General features: G+C 52.8%; 2 protein-coding genes across 3 annotated transcripts; one reads left to right on the plus strand and one right to left on the minus strand.

The window, feature by feature from the left end:
• Positions 1-93: 93 nt before the first annotated feature.
• Positions 94-7,041, minus strand: CIAO1 (cytosolic iron-sulfur assembly component 1). Its single transcript, XM_079940426.1, has 7 exons — positions 6,785-7,041; positions 6,058-6,206; positions 5,783-5,894; positions 5,586-5,674; positions 5,142-5,343; positions 4,409-4,496; positions 94-3,518 (listed from the first exon to the last, which is right to left on the minus strand). The coding sequence occupies exons 1-7, from the start codon at positions 6,921-6,923 to the stop codon at positions 3,278-3,280; spliced, it is 1,020 nt and encodes a 339-aa protein (XP_079796552.1). The 5' UTR covers positions 6,924-7,041; the 3' UTR covers positions 94-3,277.
• A 207-nt stretch (positions 7,042-7,248) lies between these two features.
• TMEM127 (transmembrane protein 127) lies at positions 7,249-19,879 on the plus strand. Of its 2 annotated transcripts, none has more exons than XM_079940927.1 (4): positions 7,249-7,386; positions 7,809-8,126; positions 16,298-16,462; positions 17,477-19,879. In XM_079940927.1, exons 2-4 carry the CDS (start codon positions 7,883-7,885, stop codon positions 17,782-17,784), a joined length of 717 nt encoding a protein of 238 aa, XP_079797053.1. In that variant the 5' UTR covers positions 7,249-7,386; positions 7,809-7,882; the 3' UTR covers positions 17,785-19,879. The 2 variants fall into 2 exon arrangements, with proteins under 2 accessions (XP_079797053.1, XP_079797054.1); XM_079940928.1 differs by having other exon boundaries at positions 7,255-7,386; positions 7,813-8,126.
• The last annotated feature ends 472 nt before the right edge of the window (positions 19,880-20,351 follow it).

The raw sequence follows: 20,351 nt of genomic DNA on the forward strand, positions 1-20,351 counted from the left end.
GTTCAGAATCCGCCTGCTGGTGCAGGGGACACGGGTTCAAGCCCTGGGCCAGGAAGATACCACATACCGCAGAGCAACTAAGCCCATGCGCCACAACTACTGAGCCTGCGCTCTAGAGCCTGCAAGCCACAACTACTGAGCCTGCGCTCTACAGCTCACGAGCCACAACTACTGAAGCCCATGCACCTAGAGCCTGTGCTCCGCAAGTAGAGAAGCCACCGCGATGAGAAGCCCGCGCGCCACAACGGAGAGTAGCTCCCAGTCGCCGCAACTAGAGAAAGCCTGCGCACAGCAACGAAGACCCAATGCAGCCAAAAAAAAAAAAAGTTTCGTTTCTCCAACCTAAGGATTATTTCAGCCAGTGAACTTGCTCACAGTGAGCACTTCTAGAGGACGAGGCCGCTCTTCAGTTGGGCTGCCACCTGCACCATTTCAGTCAGCGCAGAGGGAACAGTGTTGGTAGCTTCTGTTCAGTCAGGCTTGTGCCCTTGGTCCCTTCCTCTGTATCTGCCCTACTGCAGGAACTAACTCTGAACTTTGCTGGAGAGATCAACAGGTTAGAACTTTCTCAAGACCAGCAGTGTCCCCTCCCATAATGAGGCAGCACCAACTGGGTGCTTAAACCGATTTTAAGATCCAGATCTACAAATGTTTTTCTCAAATTCTTGCCTTCTGGGTTTTTTTTTAGGAATAAGTGTGCATAAAATTAGAAAATGATTCTGAAGGGTAATTTCCCTAGGTTAGCAGTTTTCAAATTTAGTCTCAGGACCCCTTTACACTACAAAAAATTAAGAGCCCCAAACAGCCTTTACTATCTGGGTTATAGCCATTGATGTTTATTTACTATAGTAAATGCATTTTAAAACAACAGTAACTTATGTTAACTTTTTATGAAAAACAACTTCCAAAACAAATCCAGGGAGAAGAGTGGCATTTTACATTTTTGCAGATCTCTTTCATGTCTGGCTTAATAGAAGACAGTTGGATTCTCACAGCTGCTTCCACAACCTGTTGTGTGTTGTGCTGATGTAAAGCTGAATTCACACAGATATGAAGTTGGAAAAAGGAGTTTTTAAATAGGCTTCTCAGGTAATTGAGTCTATGTGATGCTACGTCACCACTCCACAGGTGGCAGTTTCTTAAAGGCAATGTGGATCTGAAACCTTATCAATGAGCTTTTTATACTCTTACATTAAAACCCACTTGCCTTACACTTTTAATGAGTCTTACCCATGACTGATTTTATAACATCATGCATTAGGCATTTGGAAAATGCTCATTCACTGAATTATGCAAATCTTCCAAATGTCAATACATTTCATCCTACAGATCACGTTTGTTCATATCACCACCAGTCCCCTCAGAAAAGTCTAAGCATTGAGAACATGTCAAGCTCATGGCGGCAATACAAGTTTTCAAAGATTCTAATTTTTGCTTGAAAGCTTTTATCATTGGCAACACTATCAGTTTCCCTTGAAGTGAAAGGCTCATTCCGTTCGTTTTCTGGAAAATGTCTCCCAAATAGCCAAGTCTAAATACCATAATTTGCTTGTTCTTTCAAGTAGAAATGGTTATGCCATGAACAACACAGTTGTGTTGCACAACTGCTTTTCCTCAAGACAGCCACACCTCTGCGCAGCAGGAGTGCTCGTGTGTGCTTCCCGTCATTGCAGAACATGAGCTGTATGCTCAAGGGTCCAGATTTAATACAATTTATCTCTTATTAGTTCTGTTGAGGACATTTCTCAGGGAAGTTGGCAATTTTTTCACTGTGAGACCAAGGCATGGAGACACGACTGTAGTATTTGGTGCCATTGCCTTGCTTCCTGCCCAGGCACCAATTGCTGAAAAAATCTAGGAATTTCCAGTGACCGGCAGACCACATCTTGAGAACCACTGCTCTAGGTACTGCCCCAGCTGTCTTCAAAATCTAAGGTCATGATTTCTGTGGTGTAAAAAATCAAGTGAAGGCTGTGGGCTTGAAGACAGGCGTCAAGTCAAAACCCACTTGGAAGTGCCTGTCAGAGGATAACGTGAGACTAAAGCGCTGACTACCTGTGCCAGTGTTTCTCTACCATTTTTTCATCATCATTGCCTTAAGGGGCCTTAATCGGCATCTTTTTACTACTCACCCCCACTATGAAAATCTAATACGACAGACCACAGCATATTTATGTACTGTGGTCCTTTTGAGGGCCACAAATTACTGTCTCTAAGATTTTTTTTTGCCCCTCACCCAAGACCCAATTTTCATCCCCACTGAGAATGCATGCCCTGTGGCCACCAATAACTCTCCCTTCTAGGGGTCATGTCCTCCCCATTTATTTCTCAGCACTTCCCGGCTGTCATCACAGCACATAGCACAGAAGGTTAACGTTAAGGGTTTCGAAGGGAAAGCAGAGGTGTTTCTCACTCTAAACCAACCTACATCAAAAAATTTCCTTCAGGCCTTCCCTGGTGGCGCAGTGATTAAGAATCCGCCGGCCAATGCAGCGGACACGGGTTCGAGCCCTGGTCCGGGAAGATCCCACATGCCATAGAGCAACTAAGCCCGTGCACCACAACTACTGAGCCTGCGTATTAGAGCCCGCGAGCCACAACTACTGAGCCCGCGTACCACAACAAGCCCGCGCGCCTAGAACCCGTGCTCCCCGACAAGAGAAGCCACTGCAATGAGAAATCTCACCGCAACAAAGAGTAGCCCCCCGCTCGCCGCAACTAGAGAAAGCCCACCCGCAGCAACGAAGACCCAACACAGCCAAAAAAAAAAAAATTTCCTTCAGTATTGACTGAATGTCTTAAATGCAAGGGTTTGCCCAGAAATTGAGAAGGCAGGACCTACTTCAGAAAAGGACTCACCATGGAATTCTTTCAGATTGTGAATGTCCTTACAAAACAGGACTTGGGACTCAGATGGATTATTTCTATAAAGCTTACAGTTTCAGAAAGGGCTGAGATATATCCCTCCTACGTATAGATATGATGATTATAAATAGTATACTCACCACCCCCCCCCCAAATTTAACACTGGGCCCTAAAGCAAGCAAAATCTGGCTTAAGTACAATAGACTGATGTTCTGTAGCTCTTTACCAAGGACTCCGTGTCAAAGGAGGGGAAGGAGTGAGTGGTTCTGTGGCCTGCACTTCTACCCAAGTCTGCATGGAGGAGGGCCAAGTTAAAGGAAGGTCAGGGATGCTCCTCTGGGTCCTCTCAGGGGCTGGGAAAGTCTTATGACATTTTCTGGGGAACCATGATTCTGTCCAAAGTCAAGGTGGCTCAGAGGCCTTCAGACGGCTGATATTTCCAGAAGGCCAACTCTCCATCATCACTGCAGGAGGCCAGGAGCCCCCGCTCCTTGGGATTCCAGGCCACACAGTTGACATCCTGGGAATGGGCCTGAGGCACGTGGGCCGTCACGGAGAAGGTGGGCTGCTGCAGATCTGAGCCGGGATCCTCCTCAAATACTCGGATGGCATCATCCCCACAGGCGGTAGCCAGGGCCCCTGTCAGCTGACACCTGGGGTGAACATGTGCATCAGTGAGTATGCAGGTGGCTCCTCCCTCCCCAACCTGGCAAATCAGGTAGGAGGGATTGGTTCTATAGTCCCCCTGGCCTGCTCCCGTCCCAAACTTCAGGCCTCAGCTATAAGTGTCTTATCGAAGAGTCTCCCTAACAAATATGTAGCCACAAACATCACCCCAAGCTTCAAGGGCTGCCATCTAGGTTTTCCTCCAATACAATTAACCTAAACTACATATAACTCTGAATTGCACTTTTCTCACTTGGAATAAGCAGTTTCCCTGTCATAAAGTATTCTTTGACCATTTTTTAAAAAGTGATACGATAGGCCACTGAATTCTACCATACTTTTTCTTGAGTCCATATTTGCTATTCCCAAATGTTTGCCAATATAAATAAAACTTAGATGCACATCAGGTTTTTTCATTATTTAGGATTATTTCCAAGGGATAGATTTTCAGGGCCAGAACTGCCCTCTGATCGACTCTCCTGTATGAATGGTGTCGTTCTTCTAGACTCCATAAGGGTAGAAACGGCCCTGTGGACTCATGGCTGGATTCTCCAGCCATGAATCCACAGTTTCAAGAATAAATATTTCTGGATGGTATGATGCTGTGTGACCCTCAAAGGCTGGAGCTGCCTTCATAGCCTGGAATCTTAACACAGGTGCAGGCCTGGGTCTAAGCCTGTCCCCGCTCCTGTGTACCCCAGACCGGCCAGCTCTGAGCCAGCATGGAGACAGTCTGGCCTGATCTGAAGACCCGAGGGTGGCTGTTCTCTATCCCCATGTATTCCCAAAGGTGAAAGGGAGCAGCACAGGCTTTTGACTTCTCTAAAATCTCTCCAATGGTTGGGGTGGCAGGGTGGAGGCGGTGGGGAGGTCTTACCAAGCGACATCGTAAATGGTCCTGGAGTGGAAGCCTGACAAGGTGCAGATACATTTCCAGCTAGGGTCAGAGCCGCTGCACGCCACCCCTGCATGACAGACTTCTCTTGAGCCTCAGGCATGTCCGTGTCCTGGGCATCTCAGGAGAGTATCTAACCCGCCCCAGAGGAGACCCTAATTTGCTGCGCCCCAGCCCACCCTCAGTCATGAGGCCTCATCTTCATTGCTCTGTCTCTGTCCTCACTGATCTGCCTTACACACTGCAGCCAGACTGGCATTTTTACAGCAGAATTCTGAGAAGCATATGTCCTGTTCCTCAAAACCCTTTTGCTGCCGACTACGTCTGATGGGTTAGCCTGCCTTTCAAGGCCACCCACCAGCCAGCCCAACCCACCTCATTTCTCTCCAAACCCTTTATGCTTATGCTCCAACGACACGAGTCACTGTTCCTGGCATAAGTCTAGGCTGTCTTTACCTTCAATGCCTTTGCTCGTGTCGTCTGCACCTAGAATTCTCTTCTCGTGTTAAAATCCCGCACACTCTTTCAAGTCCAGATGAAATGGCCCCCCTTCCTCAGACGCTCCCGACTCTTTCGGCACGATACCTGGAGGCCTCTGGTGGCACACCTGCCTTTCTACCCCAGTCTCCTGGGACTCATCTGTGTGTCTCAGCCCCTCAGTAGACTAAGCCTCGTGAGAGATGGGTCTTCCTTAGCTCCCAGGCTGGGCCCTCACCTTGCTCATTGCCCGGTAGATACTGGTGCCAGATGCGCACGGTACGGTCATCACTGCAAGAGGCCAGGCGCTGGCCACTGGGGTCAAAGGCCAAGCTCCACACGGTGGATTCGTGGCCTTCGAGGGTGGCACAGCATACCCAGTCATCCTCTTCCTCCCGGTAGAGCTTCACTGTGTCGTCATAGCTGGCAGAGGCTAACAGCTGTGGGAGAGGCCAGGGAAAACACAGCACATGTCTGTAGGGCCCAAGAAGTGTCTGTGGTTCCAACATTTCTCCCTCCCAGGACAGAAGAGTCCCAGGGGTCTGCTTTTATAAAGGGATTGATGTGTCTGGGTCACAGATCGAGATCCCTGGAAAAGCCAGGTTGAGGCAGAAGAGCAGAAGAAGGCTGGATACAACCCTCCACATCAGAATTCCTTCCCACCAAGATATCTGACTCTCACCTCCTGGCTCGGGTGCCAAACCACATGCTTGACATCCTGTGTGTGAGAGTTGAGGACACTAACACATTCATACTCGTCTTCTTCATCAACTGTGCAAGAGAAAAGAAAGGAGTCCTTGAGCTGACCGACCCTGTCAGGGACACAGGGGGAGATCTGGTGGCAGGTTCCCAACTGCATCTGGAGGGACCTGGACTCACCTTCCCAGACCCACACACTCTTATCTCGGCTGCAGGTGGCAAGGAGGTTGCCAGATGGGGCCCAGGCTACTGACTTGACCTCATTTTCATGGCCCTCCAGAGTGGTTACACACTGTGAACCGGGAAGAGGGACAAGAATCAGCAGCAGCTAAGACCCCTGCAGTCCTTCTCATGGGCACAGCCCCACTGGCCCAGGCTGGCTCATGTTCCTCAACCAGCCCTGGCTGGGGGGGCAGGGAACAGGCAACAATCCTGGTCCCATCCAGCCCGGTTACCTCAAAGTCATCATTCTTCTTCTTCCAAATGCAAGTGGTAGCATCAAAGCTGGCAGAGGCCAGGTAATTCCCACAGGGAGACCAGGCCACCTTTCGCACGGTGCGCTGGTGGCCTTCACAAAGGACAGATTTGCAGATCCAGTTGTCACCTAAAAGCAGAGGACAGGCCAGGCTCTGGAGCTGGGTGCACGAGAAAGTGCTGAAGCATATCAATGCCATTGGGTAATGGGGACCAGTATTGGAGCCAAGCTGGGGGGCAAAGCTCAGTGGGTGTGTTTAATAACATGCTTTCAGAAAGTCAGTATATTAATTGACTCCACTTCCTCTGGAGGTATCCTTCTAAGTCAAATGGAAGGAGTCACCCTCCCAATTTAAAACTGTCAATAGCGCCCAAACGCCCTTGGGATAAAATTTAAACTTCATCATCTATAGCAAATTACTCTGCAGGCTACTTTCCTTCTTCTCTCTGCATTTTCCTACCTCAGCAACTATCACAATTCCCTCAACAGTTTCAGCCTATTGACATTTTAGCTTCTAGTATTTGTCGACTCCTTTGCCAGAAAAACCTTTCTCAGAGTGGCTAAGGAGGCCCCTCCACCCTCTCCCTTGGCCTGCGACCCCCGTCCAGGGTATGCCTGCCCCGCAGGCTGCGCACTCCCCGAGCCTGGCACCCACACCAAGCGCACGTAGACCCCTCGGCGGCAGCGGTCGCGCAGCCGGGCCTTACCCTCCCTGCCCCAGATGCGGACACTCCGGTCGCCCCCGCACGAGGCCAGCAAGGTTCCCGCGGGGTTCCAGGCCAGGAACCAGCAGCGGGAGTCCGGGTGCGCCAGGATACGGCCAAGCAGCACCAGCGAGTCCTTCATGGCTGCCCGGCTCAGGAAAAGGCAGAGGTGAGCAGAGCCAGCCGCGCCGACTGCGGCTCCCACCAGGCAAATCCTCTTCCTCCTGAGGGCCGGGGTCCTCCTTGGAACTAAAGCACCCGCGGCTTCTGCCGTGCTGCCCTCTGGGAGTTGTAGTCGGCCTTTCACTCCCCCCTCCCCCACAGCCCCCACCCCCATCGGAAAGCATCACGGGACTGCCTGAAACTACAAGTCCCGTGAGGCCTTGCGCAGGGAGCCGGCGACGCGCCCGGGCTGTGTCGCGCGCGGGGGACGGGGCGGGGAGCCGGAGGAGGCGGGGGCAGAGGTGGAGGAAGCCGGAAGTGGATCGGGCCCGGGTTGGTTCGGGCGTTGCGGGTTTGTGGCCTGGGATCGCTCGGACCGTGGCAGCTGAGGAGCCCGTGACGGGACGGAGCGACGCCATCCCGGCACTGAGGCCTGCTGACCGGTGAGGATCAGGAGTCGGTGAGGGGTGGGTCCTCTCTGGACACAGGTCGCACCCCAGATCGCTGTTCCCAGATCCTGGGTCCCCGATCCCTGCGGCCCAGCCTGGTCCTCCGCCCCTCGGCACCCTCTGGCCAAGACTCCTAGGCCGGGTCTCTCTTCCACCACTAACAGATAACTCCGCCCCAGCCCCTCTCCCCACTCTGCTCTGCCAAGATCCAGCGGGCCCCCAGCCCTCTCCGGGTCATCATCCTGCACCTCCGCAGCCCCACTCCAGGGACCCTGTCCCCGCCCCCCGAACCTCTGCAGCTCTCCTGTCTCTGCTCTGCCCTCGGTCCCACCCCCATCCTCCGGTGTCGGCCCTGACAGCCTTGCGCCAGCCTCACCTCTGCGAACCCAGCGCGTTGCTCTCCTCCCCCCGGACAGGCAGGCTCTGTGCGCTCGGCGGAGGTCGGCGGCGACCAGCAGCGACCGCGGAGCGACGGCGGGCGGCCCCGGGCATGTACGCCCCCGGAGGCGCAGGGCTGCCTGGCGGGCGCCGGCGGAGGAACCCGGGAGGCAGCGCTCTGCCCAAGCAGCCGGAGCGTAGCCTGGCCTCGGCCCTGCCGGGTGCCCTGTCCATCACCGCGCTGTGCACTGCCCTCGCCGAGCCTGCCTGGCTGCACATCCACGGTGGCACCTGTTCCCGCCAGGAGCTGGGGGTCTCCGACGTGCTGGGCTCCGTGCACCCGGACCTGCTGAAAGGTGAGGGCGCTGCGCGCCGGCCCTCTTCTTTCTGGACGACAGGGCCTCCTCGGTAGGGTGCCGGCTGGAGCTGAGATAGCCTGGGGCAGGCACTTGGTTGAAGGAAACAGCCCCATTCGTGCCTGGTGTTCATGCCCACCAGGTGGCTCTGTTTGGGGTCCAGCCCCTCATTAATTCTGATGTTATTCAGCCAAGCACCCACTCCTCAACGCCATGCTAATCTGGACTGCTATTTTAGGCGTCTGCCGGGCGAAGGGCGCCGTATATGGAGAGAAGATAAGGGTGCTAGGCATCACAATCAGCTGTCTCCTTCTGAGGAGCCTCTGGGATACAGGAAGGTTTCTTTGGGACAGCCTGATTGATGGAGAAAAAGGAACTTTTAAATATGGCTAGAGTTTAAAAGATGTTTTTGAGTTGTACAGTAATTTGATTGTTGTTAGAGACAAAGGGAGTCTATGGTATTTTCAATAACCAGAAGTCAGTTCCATTGCCACCCTCAGTAAAACAATAGGAATTTGGTTCTTGGAACCCTCACAAGTGTGCCCGAATGAGGTAAGTTTGCTTTGTTCGTCATCCTGCTTCTCAGCCAGGGAGGCAGAGGAAAGGGGAAAGGGACCGTGGTCTTTACTGGACCCAGGGGAGGCCTGTAGCTCATCCTGCCCACCCTGTCTGTAGTAATGAAGGGTAAAGGCTGTGTGGTGTGGGGGTCAGGATGGCACTGCCTGGCTTTTACAGAGAAAATGGTCAGTGGATTCCAAACAGCCCTTAGTAACAGCGGAGTTCATTACCCGCAAGGCCTTTTGAGCCATTCGTGAATGCTTTCTCCCTGTGCCACTCCCTGGCTGTAATTCATTCCAGATGTTTACTGCCCCATGTATCAGAAGCCCATCCTGTTAGATATCTTCACGTTGCCTTTTTACGGATTCAGGCTCTGGGATTTGGTGAAAAGGTCAAGTTTTCCTTTGGAGAACTTGGATCATATATACCACTTATGCAGGTTGTGGCTGAAAAGCCGTATCCTTGTGGCCTAATCTTGTCTTCCGCTGAGAGTTCTTTTGCTGTTTTGCATTTCTCTTGAGTCTTTGAAGCTTTAGGATGATTTTGTAGAGAGCAGGTTGGGGGCTTCTGGTTTGTTTCTAGATTTCACCTTGATGATAGCTTTCTCTGCGTTGGCTCATTACGAGCAAAGTTATCCACACGATGGAGGCCGTGTGACGTGCAGCTTTTTCTGTGGCGTGTAGCTGGTGACAGAAAGCCCATCAAGCTTGAGTTGAATGGTTTTTCCCTTAGCGTGTTCCCCTGTACTTGCCTTTTTTTGAGGAACAGCTGCCACCTTTCCACCGCTTCACCCAGACCGTGGCAGTTGATCGATCCCCTGATGGTCAGTGTTTCAAGGGCTTGGTGTCATTTCCAAACTGGGAGAGAGTTCACGATGCTTCTCCATTTCATTTCATTCCTAGGGAGGCTCTTAAAATTCATGCCATGAGGGGAGGGGCCGTCTGATCCCGTGTCCTCATTCCAAAGGTCCAGGAAACTGGTGTCTCAGAGAGGTGAAGTGATCTCTCCAGGGCCACACAGCTGGGAGTGGCATAGCTGAGTGTACCTCACCGTTGACTCCAGTTTAAAGTGACGCTGTCTCGTTTATGTTTTTTAACCTTTGCTTTACTTCAGCCGTCATAAGGAATGATCTCACGATCGTTCAGTCCACTCTGGCGTGCATCCTTGTCAAAGCCATGTCAAAAGTAAGAATAAATTCTTGGTGCAGTTCTCCTTTGTTTACACATATATTTACCTCTTCTGAGAAATTATCCAAGCCAGGTTTTGTGTTTTCTAAAGCACGTCGCCTTCACCTTTACATTATGCCTGCTCGTGTGTTTAGGGATCTTAACCCATGAATAGTTTCGGCCTGGTTTTCCTTGGCCATCTTCTTGGCCATTACAAGCTGGGAACACTTGGTGTCCATTAATAAAGGAGTTGACAGTGCTACCTCATGAGCTACCACAGAAGAAGGCGAGGAATCCAAAGGTCCCTGTTTCTCTTCTTCTTCTTTGTACCAGTTGGCTTTTCGGTGCCCAGTGGGCCTTCAGATGTATGCTATTCTGTGGGATTGTACTGAGCCTCAGGGCCTGGCAGATACCCTAGCATGGAAGCCTGGGATATTCCCCATCTCAGGAGGGAGCAGAGCTATGGGGTACAGATCCGGTGCCTGTAGATGCTTCCAGAGGGAGAACAGACTCTGCCAGGTCTCTGCAGGCGACAGGGAGTGGCCAGGGCCAGCAGGCTTTGGGACAGTGTCTTCCCATTTCTTGGCCCCCTGCCTGAGTGCCAGGCATTGTGTAAACCCACTTCACGCCTGGCTGTAGTGTCTCCTAAACAACATCTTTATTTGGTAGGGACTGTCATCACCCCACCCCCCGCCCCAACACACACACACACACACGTCTCGGGCTCAGGGAGGTCAGGTCACTTGCTCAGGGACACACAGCTGATCTGAGTGGTGTGGACTCCACGCTCACCACTGTACCTTAGCGCACACTGAGCTTCTTTCTCCTTCCATCAGAGCTGTCCCAGGCCTCTTATTTCCCCATTCTAGCTGAGTTTTCATCACAAGCCTAGGCAAAGCTGCGTCTTTTTATTCCTCATCACCTTACGTTGGTGAGCTGAGGCAAAGCCACTCATCCTCCCGCTGTCATTCCCAGAGCCCTTGAAGGCTTTAACAAATGCCGTTGGCTTAAAAGATCCACCAGAACTCTGCCACTCCCCTGCTCCTCACAAAGCTCTTCTTCAGTCTGGGCCCGGGGTGTGGACAGAGATGTGCCCAGACCGATAGTGGCCCCCAGCAGGAGAGCCCAGAGAATCACTCCTTCTGAGCCCCAGTCCCTCTCTGCCTCTCAAGCATGCCCAGCAAAGGGCAGCAGGGACCACAGCCTCAGGAAGCATCTCTGGAGAATGAGGGAGTTTAGGATGTGAAGTCGGGGGAATCACAGTTGACAGCAAGCCACAGGAAGATCAAGGGCCTTCCAGGAAGGGCCGGAGTGTCTGAGGGGTGGTGACCGATGCAGCTGGCATTTCCCAATCCCGTGGGGCCTGTCCTCAGAGGCAGCTGGGCTAGGACCATTGGTATCTGTGGGATGACCCAGCCAGGCACTGGAGGGCCCTCTTCGAGTCTTGTGTCAGAAGCCTTGGTTGGAAAAAAAAGTCACACCGGGCAGTGGCTGCGCAGGTGGGTGCTGGAAGGACTGGGGCCCCCGGGGACGTGCCTCTGACTCAGGGACTCCAGTGAGGGGGGAAATAGGAGACGGGACAGAAGGGAACTGGCCAGAAGCCACTTGAAGCGTCCTGCCTGCAGCCTCTTTGGGTCAGGAGGGGTGAGAGCCATGGGCAGGTAGACAGGAAGAGCCAGGGCCTTCAAAACAAATCCAGCCCAGTGACTTACCAATGACCTTGGGCAAAGTCAGCTCCTTGGGATCCTGTTACACAGCAGCTGCCCTCTTCCCCAGTGACTGGAGGGAACAGTCAAGCAATAGTTACCAAAATAAACAGGCCACACAGCACAACTGGGGGGTAGGATGCATTCTGTCTTACTGGAGTGTAGTGGGTGCACCACTGTTTTGTTTTTTTTAAACAATTTTTGTTTGTTTATTTGTTTGTGCCACACGGCTTGTGGGATCCTAGTTCCCCGACCAGGGATCAAACCTGGGCCCCCAGCAGTGCAGCACAGAGTCCTAACCACTGGACCACCAGGGAGTTCCCTGCACCACTGGTTTGAGTTTAAAATTAGGACCCTGCTCCATGTGCCATTTCTCTCCACAAATAAAGTAACACACATGTAACATCTGAGGATTTTGCTTCTCTTTGGCAGCCCTCTCAATGGAGCAGATATTTATTGCCCTCCCTGCCATACTGATGTCTAACAGGGAGGAAAGAAAGGGACATTGAGATCCCGACCCCAGGAGAGTCTGAGCTGGGTTCTAAGCGTGTCAGGGATAACGCTGCCTGTCTTCCCTGTGTGCTCTGAGACCGCTGAGGGATGTAGGGCAGGCTCCTGGGGTATCTCTTAGCATCACTCCAAGGAAAGTCCCCACTTGGCTTCCCCGCTGAGCCTGAAGGTTTGCTCAGAGCTTTGGAGTAGAGAAAGGCAGAAGGCGTCACGTAGAAACAAAACCTGTTTGAATTGTGGGTCCAAAGCCCCTTCTCTGTACTGCATTGTCACCCTGGTGGCACAGGTCCTCAGTCTGGCATTAGTGGGCTCCTCCTTTGGCCCACACTGGCTGACGTGTGTGGACGGAGCAGTTTCGGTGTAAGGAGGAAAGGCACGCCAGAGAAGAGACACTGCTGTGGCCGCCCAGCGCAGAGGGAGTGGGGCGGCTCATCCCCAGCACTTTGTGCTTTGACCCTCCCCACGCACCCCTGTGCAGGCGGGGCAGGTGTTATAGCTTCCCTTTGACAGGGTGAGCGCAGAGGCCAAGGGCATTCAGTGACTTGCTCAAGGTGACATACAATCTGTGGGAGAGCTAGGATTGGGTGCCAAATCCAGTGACTTCTGCTTTTCAGAGCCAGACTCTGAGGACTGCAGAAGCTTAGACCACACCCAGCAGGTTTTGCCCAGTAATTCCCAGTATGAGTTCCTTTCAAACCTTTTAAGGTTTGCTTAACGACCCAAACCTTTTCTGCCTAGAAGAGATTTCATGCTTCCAGCTGTTCCCTTAGTGAGCTCAGCAGCTGCTGGCACTGGCGATGGCTCTGCCAGCATTCATAGCCACCTTTGACCTTTCATTCAAATACAGCTCTTTAGGATTTGATTGATTAGCTCCAGCGAGGAAAAATTAAAACGGCTAACCCTGGTGCTAACGGCTAACTCACGATGCAAGGGAGCCTGACCCGGATTTGGAGTCTAGCTCTGTGCCGTGTGACCTGCAGGAAGTCACTTAACCTCCTGGAGGCTCCAATTCCTCATCTGAACCATGTGATGAATCCCCCAGAGTGGAGTGAGGCTTAACTAAGATGACGTTTGCCCCATCTGCGTGCACAAGCAGGAATACCTGGAGGGGCACACAAAAAACTACCAACAATGTTTGTCTCTTGGGAGGGGCAGCTGGACATCTGTGCAAGTCCTCCTTATTCCTAAGATAAGTGTATTCTGAAACATAAGACACGTAGAAGTGTATCCAGCGGATGTACGTTTTAAAGGATGATAATCAAGTGAACATCCTATACTCACTTATGCAGCCAAAGATAGTATCGTTGAAGCCCTGTGTGTTACATTTTTCAGTTAAAACTAGTTGCTAAATTAAAACGGAGTTGAGGGCTTCCCTGGTGGTGCAGTGGTTAAGAATCCGCCTGCCGACGCAGGGGGCACGGGTTCGAGCCCTGGCCCGGGAAGATCCCACATGCCATGGAGCAACTAATGCCCGCGTGCCACAACTACTGAGCCTGTGCTCTAGAGCCCGTGAGCCACAAATACTGAGCCCGCATGCCACAACTACTGAGGCCCGCGCACCTAGAGCCCATGCTCTGCAACAAGAGAAGCCACCGCAATGAGAAGCCCGTGCACCGCAACAAAGAGTAGCCCCCGCTCTCAGCAACTAGAGAAAACCCGCATGCAGCAGTGAAGACCCAATGCAGCCAAAAATTAAATAAATGAATAAATTAATTAATTAAAAATAAACAACACTGAGTTGACTTTAAGTACTACAATTAAAGCATCACTCAGAGGTCCTGGTCACGTTGAGTAATGCTGGAGGAATCTGAACACGGCCTGCTGCAGAGCGGAGTGTGATGTAAGCCCCTATACCCTGCCACTCGCAGGTTATTCTTGGAAGCACTAGAAGAACACTTTCGTCCTGCCCCATCCCTGCCACGTGCCACGTGGACCCCAGAAGAACTGTCTCAGAGAGCTTTCAGCAATATTCAGAATGCAGCCAGGAAACAGCCCCCGTCTCCAGGAGCTTTGGTTTCAGAGAGGCCCTGTGGGTTTCTAGACCCCTTCAGGCCCGCAGGACCGGATTAAATGGAGGCTGGACCTGGTTGCTGGCAGAGCTAATGCACAGGCAAGCCTGCTAGCAGCAGGCGATCCCTCAGGCTGGATGATTGGGCCCCAAAACAGATGGTTAGCTGACAAGAGAGTGACAGGTAGCTCTGAAGCCAGATCAAAGCGTATGAATCATGTGTGGGCCCAGGCAACATCTGCCTGGTGAATTCTGAGCTTGAGGCGGTAGGGAGTGCACGCTGTCACAAAGGCCCGGGGCCTCTGCATATCTGGTCTGGTTTTTCCGCGTGGGAGGCTGCACCCTCTGCCCAGGACCCCACGATGCCGATCAACGTCAGTTGATTTGAGGCTGCTTTGTTGTTCTCAGGTGCCCTCCCCAGGTTTTCGGACTCTTCTTCATCAGTTCACCTCCCTCTAGGTCCAGGATCAGTGTTTCTTGGGGTGTAAGGCTTAGGCCCCCTGCGCTGCTGGTAAAAATCCAGATTCCTAGGCCCTGCTCCAGACCAAGAGCTCAGAATCTCTGGAGCTTGGGAACATGCTCTCAACCAGCACCCTGGGGATTCTCCTGTGCACGAGAGAGTGATAACCACAGTCCAACAGCCTCTCAGCCTGAGATCAAAACTCAGGAAAGCCCAGCAGGCCAGGCTCCTGAGGAGAACTTTCAGCCAATAAAGCTTGTGGTTCCCCACCTCCAAAAAAAAAAAAACTCGGGAAAGGAGCCTACAGTGTAAGTCTTGCCAGCCCTTTTCAAATTTTCCCAAATCACTTGGTGACCCATGGCCCAAATAAAAGAAGAACTTGCCAGTGGCTGAATAGAGGAAGTTAAGGCCCATTTCCTACTTTTTATCAAAGCTTAAAATGGTATCTTTTTGGACCAGCCTTTATTCTGTCTGTGTGTTTCTAGAACTGTGGCAGTTTGCGTAGATATCAAAGGGAGCTGACAGTGTGTGGTCTAGATGGAATTAAAAAAAAAAAAGAAAAAAGGAAAGAATGGTATTAAAGTCCTAGAGGGAAATGTAGGTTGCTTGATGGGGTCTGGTGTGTAGCTGTCCTCCTGGTATCTTTCACTATGACCCTGGGGGCTCTTTACTCTTTGAATGTTGGGTCTCCTGTTTTAGTATCTTCCTTTTTCTTGGATCATTCCCTCATTTTGGTAGAGCGAGCACCCCCCAATGGCTTTGCCCTCATTTTAGAAGGTATTTGGGGCTGTCAGTTTCTGAGCCTTTCAGGCTTTTGTGGTGTAAACCTAGCTGCTTCTTACCTTTTCCCATTTCCGGCTTATACTTCAGTTTATCTATTCTCTCAAGTCAGTTCTAGTTCTGAGTCCCGTTACTTCCCAGTTTCCAGAATTTTGTTTTGCCCTTCTTCTCTTTGTGTGGGTTTATGTCTTAATTTTTTTTTTTTTGTTTTAGTAGGGTTCGGGAGGGAGCAAAAATAAATGTGGAGGTCCAGTCTACCAGCTTTCCCCATCTATTTAGTCCTCTCTTGTCATTACAAGGTTCTCTAAACTGCTTCAGCTTCTTTTTGAACAAAAGGGTTGTGAGTGAGTGACTGGATAGAGCATGGACTTGAATGGGCCTCTGGCCTTCGTCCCTTTGGCTTTTCCTGCCAGCCCAAAGCATGCTTTAGCAGAATGGGTTAACATGTCTGATTAATTGTCAGGATCCTTAAAAATGGTTAGGAGAGCGTGGCAAGTACAGTTAACCCTTGAACGACAGTGGGGTTAGGGATGCTGACCCTCCCAGCAGTTGAAAATCTGTGTATAATTTGTGTAATTTATAGTTGGCCCTCCGGAGCCGTGGTTCCAGGTTGCAGATTTAACCAACCCCGATCATGTAGTACCGTAGTGTTTACTACTGAAAAAGAAGTCCACACATAAGTGGGCCCTCACCGTTCAAACCCATGCTGTTCAAGGGTCAACCGCACACTGAAGTGGAGCCCTGCACTTGGACTAGTCTTGTTGGAAAGGGAGGAAGGACTTGAGGCACACGGGAGCAGTGACCCAGGGGTCCTGTCTTCGAATAGGGAGGCTCCTCCACCCCCTCTGCAGCCCCACTGGGAGCGGGAGCTGAGACCACGCCCCCCTCCAGTCCTCCCCTGGCTCGCCGGCCTGTGGTGGAGGGGGGGCTTCCTGCCCCAGGGTGCTGCCCGGGAGCCTGAGGATCTGCTCCTCCCCCTACAGATTTCTGCATGAATCCCCAGACAGTCCTGCTCCTGCGGGTCATCGCCGCCTTCTGCTTCCTGGGCATCCTGTGTAGTCTCTCCGCCTTCCTTCTGGATGTCTTCGGGCCCAAGCATCCAGCCCTGAAGATCACCCGTCGCTATGCCTTCGCCCACATCCTCACAGGTAAGCTCGGGCTACTCCCAGTCGGGGAGGAACTGCCACAGGGCGGGGGCGGCATCCTGTCTGGAGTTGCAGGTGGGGGCGAAGGGGTGTCGTGAGCAGACCCTGTTCCCGACGCTCATTTCAGCTCTAGCCTTTCGCAGAGCGCTGGCGTGTGAGAGCAGCTGGCTTCCGTCATTTGCACGTATGCCCGCCAGGACCACAGACCCACTCGGCTGAGCTGTAGGGAGGGAATATTGTTAGGATTGACATCATGGCTCTCTAAGAACAGGATGTGAAGCTCAGCCAGGCTCATGGGCCTGGAAGGAGCAAGGGAGGAACTACAGTGTCTCCCTGTGTCTCCCTGGAGTACATGGTCTCAGATTCTCTCTCCCCCCCACTCCCGCTTCCCTGCAGGCCAGGCTTCTCTGCTCATACGAGGCTTCTCTCCTCCCTCGTGATGGGGCTGCTGTGTTGATTTGACCTAGGGTATCAGCGACTCCAGCTCCCAAACTGCACGACCTTGTCTATTCCGCTCGAAGCACCCAATGACTTCTAGCGGCCCTAGTATCCCAATTCCAAATTCTTTTTTTTTTTTTTAATATTTATTTATTTGGCTGCACCGGGTCCTAGTTGTGGCACGTGGGATCTTCATTGCCACAGGCAGGATCTTTAGTTCTGGCATGTGGAATCTTTAGTTGCGGCATGCGGGATCTTTAGTTGTGGCACACGGGATCTAGTTCCCTGACCAGGGATCGAACCCGGGCCCCCTGCATTGGGAGTGCAGAGTCTTAACCTCTGGACCACCAGGGAAGTCCCCAATTCCAAATTCTTAAGACAGAGAGAATCTAGTTGGCCCGGGTGGGGTCAGGCCTCTGTCTCCCGCCTCAGCCACAAGAGCTCCCCCTTGCAGTGTCTGGGGCCGGGCAGGTTCTCTGAAAATGGGGTTTGGGTAGAGAGACTGCAGTTGATTCCTCAAGCATCCCGGCTGCGGGGTGCCTGCTAACCCCTTTTCTCTGCTGTCCCTCTGTCCCCCAGTCCTGCAGTGTGCCACCGTCATCGGTTTTTCTTACTGGGCTTCCGAACTCATCCTGGCCCAGCAGCAGCAACATAAGAAGTACCACGGCTCCCAGGTTTATGTCACCTTTGCTGTTAGCTTCTACCTGGTGGCAGGCGCGGGCGGGGCCTCAATCCTGGCCACAGCAGCCAACCTCCTGCGCCACTACCCCACGGAGGAAGAGGAACAGGCGCTGGAGCTGCTCTCAGAGATGGAGGAGAACGAGCCCTACCCGGCAGAGTACGAGGTCATCAACCAGTTCCAGCCGCCCCCGGCCTACACGCCCTAGTGCCAGCCGTGGGCCCTCCTCCTTGGCAGCCCTCCCCGCTCTGCAGTGCCCTCCACACCCAGAGGTGCTCCTTTCCCCAGCGGGCCTCACCGGGAGGATCCTGACCGTCTTCACCAACCTTCCCCGGGAGAGACTCTGCCTTTAGCGTTTGTTCATGGATCCCCGCTCTCAAAACCTGGGGTTCACTGGTTTTAGATAATGGCACTGTTTCCCTTCTTTCCACCCCCCTCTCGTTCCACAGTCACTCGTCATTACCAACCAGGGATGGTCGTACACGTTTTCCCCCTTCGTGGGCCCTATCTCTGAGACTGAGACTTTCCTTGGGGAGCTGTTGACAGTGGACGGTCCCCGCTAGAAGAGGCGTCCACGGGGCCCAAGGGAAAGGGGACCGTGCCCTGCGGGCTCGCCTCATAGCTGTCCACATGTGCCCCACAGCGTAGCTCTGGGCTGAGCCCTGCCCCTGCCCCTTCTGGGAGTGCCCAGTACCGGGCTGCCCGCTCTGTGGAATTCTCTGCACTTTAGTCTTTGGACTGCCTGTCACGTGTGTTCTGGTTCTGCAGGGAGAAGGGGTGGCTGCTGGGAAGCAGAGCACGTGCTCTCCCTGACCCGTCCCTGCCTGGTGGCCGGCGCCCTGGCGTGAGCCTGAGGCCCCCCGGAAAGGATCAGTGTGAAGGGGGCCAAATCTCCCCAGCCCTGTCACCTTTTAAAATGTGAGTGGTTTTAAAAGGGAAAAACAAAACTGAGCAACAACACCAATACTCTCTTTTTAAACTAGCGACAAGACTGTCATCGTCGTCCTTCAGCTATTTATCCCGTCCCTTCTGGCCCTGCCATGTTTGGGGCCCGCAGACCCCTCCAGCCCCTGGTAGTTCCTCCCCGAATCCCTCCTGGCAGAATGCAGCCCTCCTCCCTTGCCCCCTCCTCCCAGTGACCACGGCTCCCTGCGGCCTTCCTGTGGAACCCAGAGCCACATCAGCCTGGCTGGCTGGCCAGCGTGGTGCTCCTCAGGACCGCGGCACTGAGGCATAACCTGGCCTCCGTGCAGGAACAGGGGCTGCAGGAGGGCAGGGAGCCCGCCGCTCTCCACGTAGGAACTGTGACCAGGGGGGCCCTGCTGCATGAGGTGTCAGAACCCCCTGTCAGGCGAGCTGCCCTGGCTGTGCCCTTCAGGCTCAGTGTGTCCCCTAGACTGTGAGCTGAATGTACGGTCCACAGGGACCCTTCTTGAATGTACTCTGGTCTCACAGTGTGCTGCCGGCTCTTTCTTGCCCGGCCATCGCTCTGGCCGTTCTGTTGGCCACACGTGGCTCTGGATCGGCTGAATTTTCTGCCCTGAGATATGGGGCATAAAGTGGGAGAAACCGGAGAGACCTACGGTGTGGATCCAAATGGCCAAGCTTCTTTGGAATCGGTGTCCAGTGTTGAGCCGAAAAGCAGATGGATCCCCGTGTCCTTCACAGGCGATAGAGTAAGACTGGAGCACGGACACCATTGTTGACCTGTGGCTAGACGGGGACTGTCACGTCCCTTGTCCTTCTTTGGCCAGACTGCCTGAGGATGTCTGGACAGACGCCTGTTTCGGTGGTGAAGGCCATGTCTGCGCCTGAGTGAGCGGCCACGTGGGGTTCACTGCGATGCCAAAGTGTGTCCCATGGTGACTCTCACACTCTTCTAGACTCTTCTCTTAGGCAAGAAAGACTGCCGTGTGATACCTGAGCACAAAGCCGAGGAGCTAAATTAAGTCTTGACTTGCTGTAGAGTCTGAGTTTGGCAGATTTCCAGGGTGCAGCCAGCTCTCTCTGACCCTGGGGTTCTGAGCAGGCGGACCAGGAGACCGGGCACCGAACACGCATGCCAAAGTGACCGGTCGTCTCATGAGGACCCAGACATGACCCTGTGGACCGTTCGGCGTGGTTCGGAACCCACTTTTTATTAGCTACCCACTCCTCTGGGCTTTCTTTCTCTTTTCCCCTGCCCTCCTGACACTGATAGTTTGTCATATAAACTCCCTTGGTTGTGTTCCTTTTATTTTCTAGAAAAAAAAAATTAAAAGCAAAACAAAACAAAAAAACCCGAAACCACAAATAAGAATATAAATGCCAATGGTGGCTCCCTGTCCTTTTTCTGTCGCAGCTTCCCTGAGTTGGTTCGTTCCCTTCCTCTTAGAGAGGCAGGAGAAATTGAGGAAGTGTGAACGTAATTTTTAAAAAGTTAGAAGGGACTTGAGTGTGCCTGCTGCATGCAAGGCATCTGCACCTAAATGACCCTCCTGATCCTGACAACTTCCGCACCGAGGTCCCAAGGCTGGGAGCCATAGGTGCTTCCGCCCAAGTCCTTGATTTCAGACCCTGAGCTCTTCCCTCTGCATCCTGTGAGCTGCAGGAGAGAGCGTGGCTTCTGAACTCCAGCCCTTGTGCGGAGAGAAATAGACTTCTGCAGGGCCAGGACTTGCAGAAGAAGCTGCACCACGGGAAATGACCACTGACTTCCAGGGAGAGGTGTGTGAGTGCAAACGGCTCCAGGAGTGTAACGTCAATGCCTCCAGCAGTTACCCACGTTCCCTTCGT

This window comes from Stenella coeruleoalba (genome assembly GCF_951394435.1).
Source record: "Stenella coeruleoalba genome assembly, chromosome: 13".
NCBI classification, from domain to species: domain Eukaryota; kingdom Metazoa; phylum Chordata; class Mammalia; order Artiodactyla; family Delphinidae; genus Stenella; species Stenella coeruleoalba.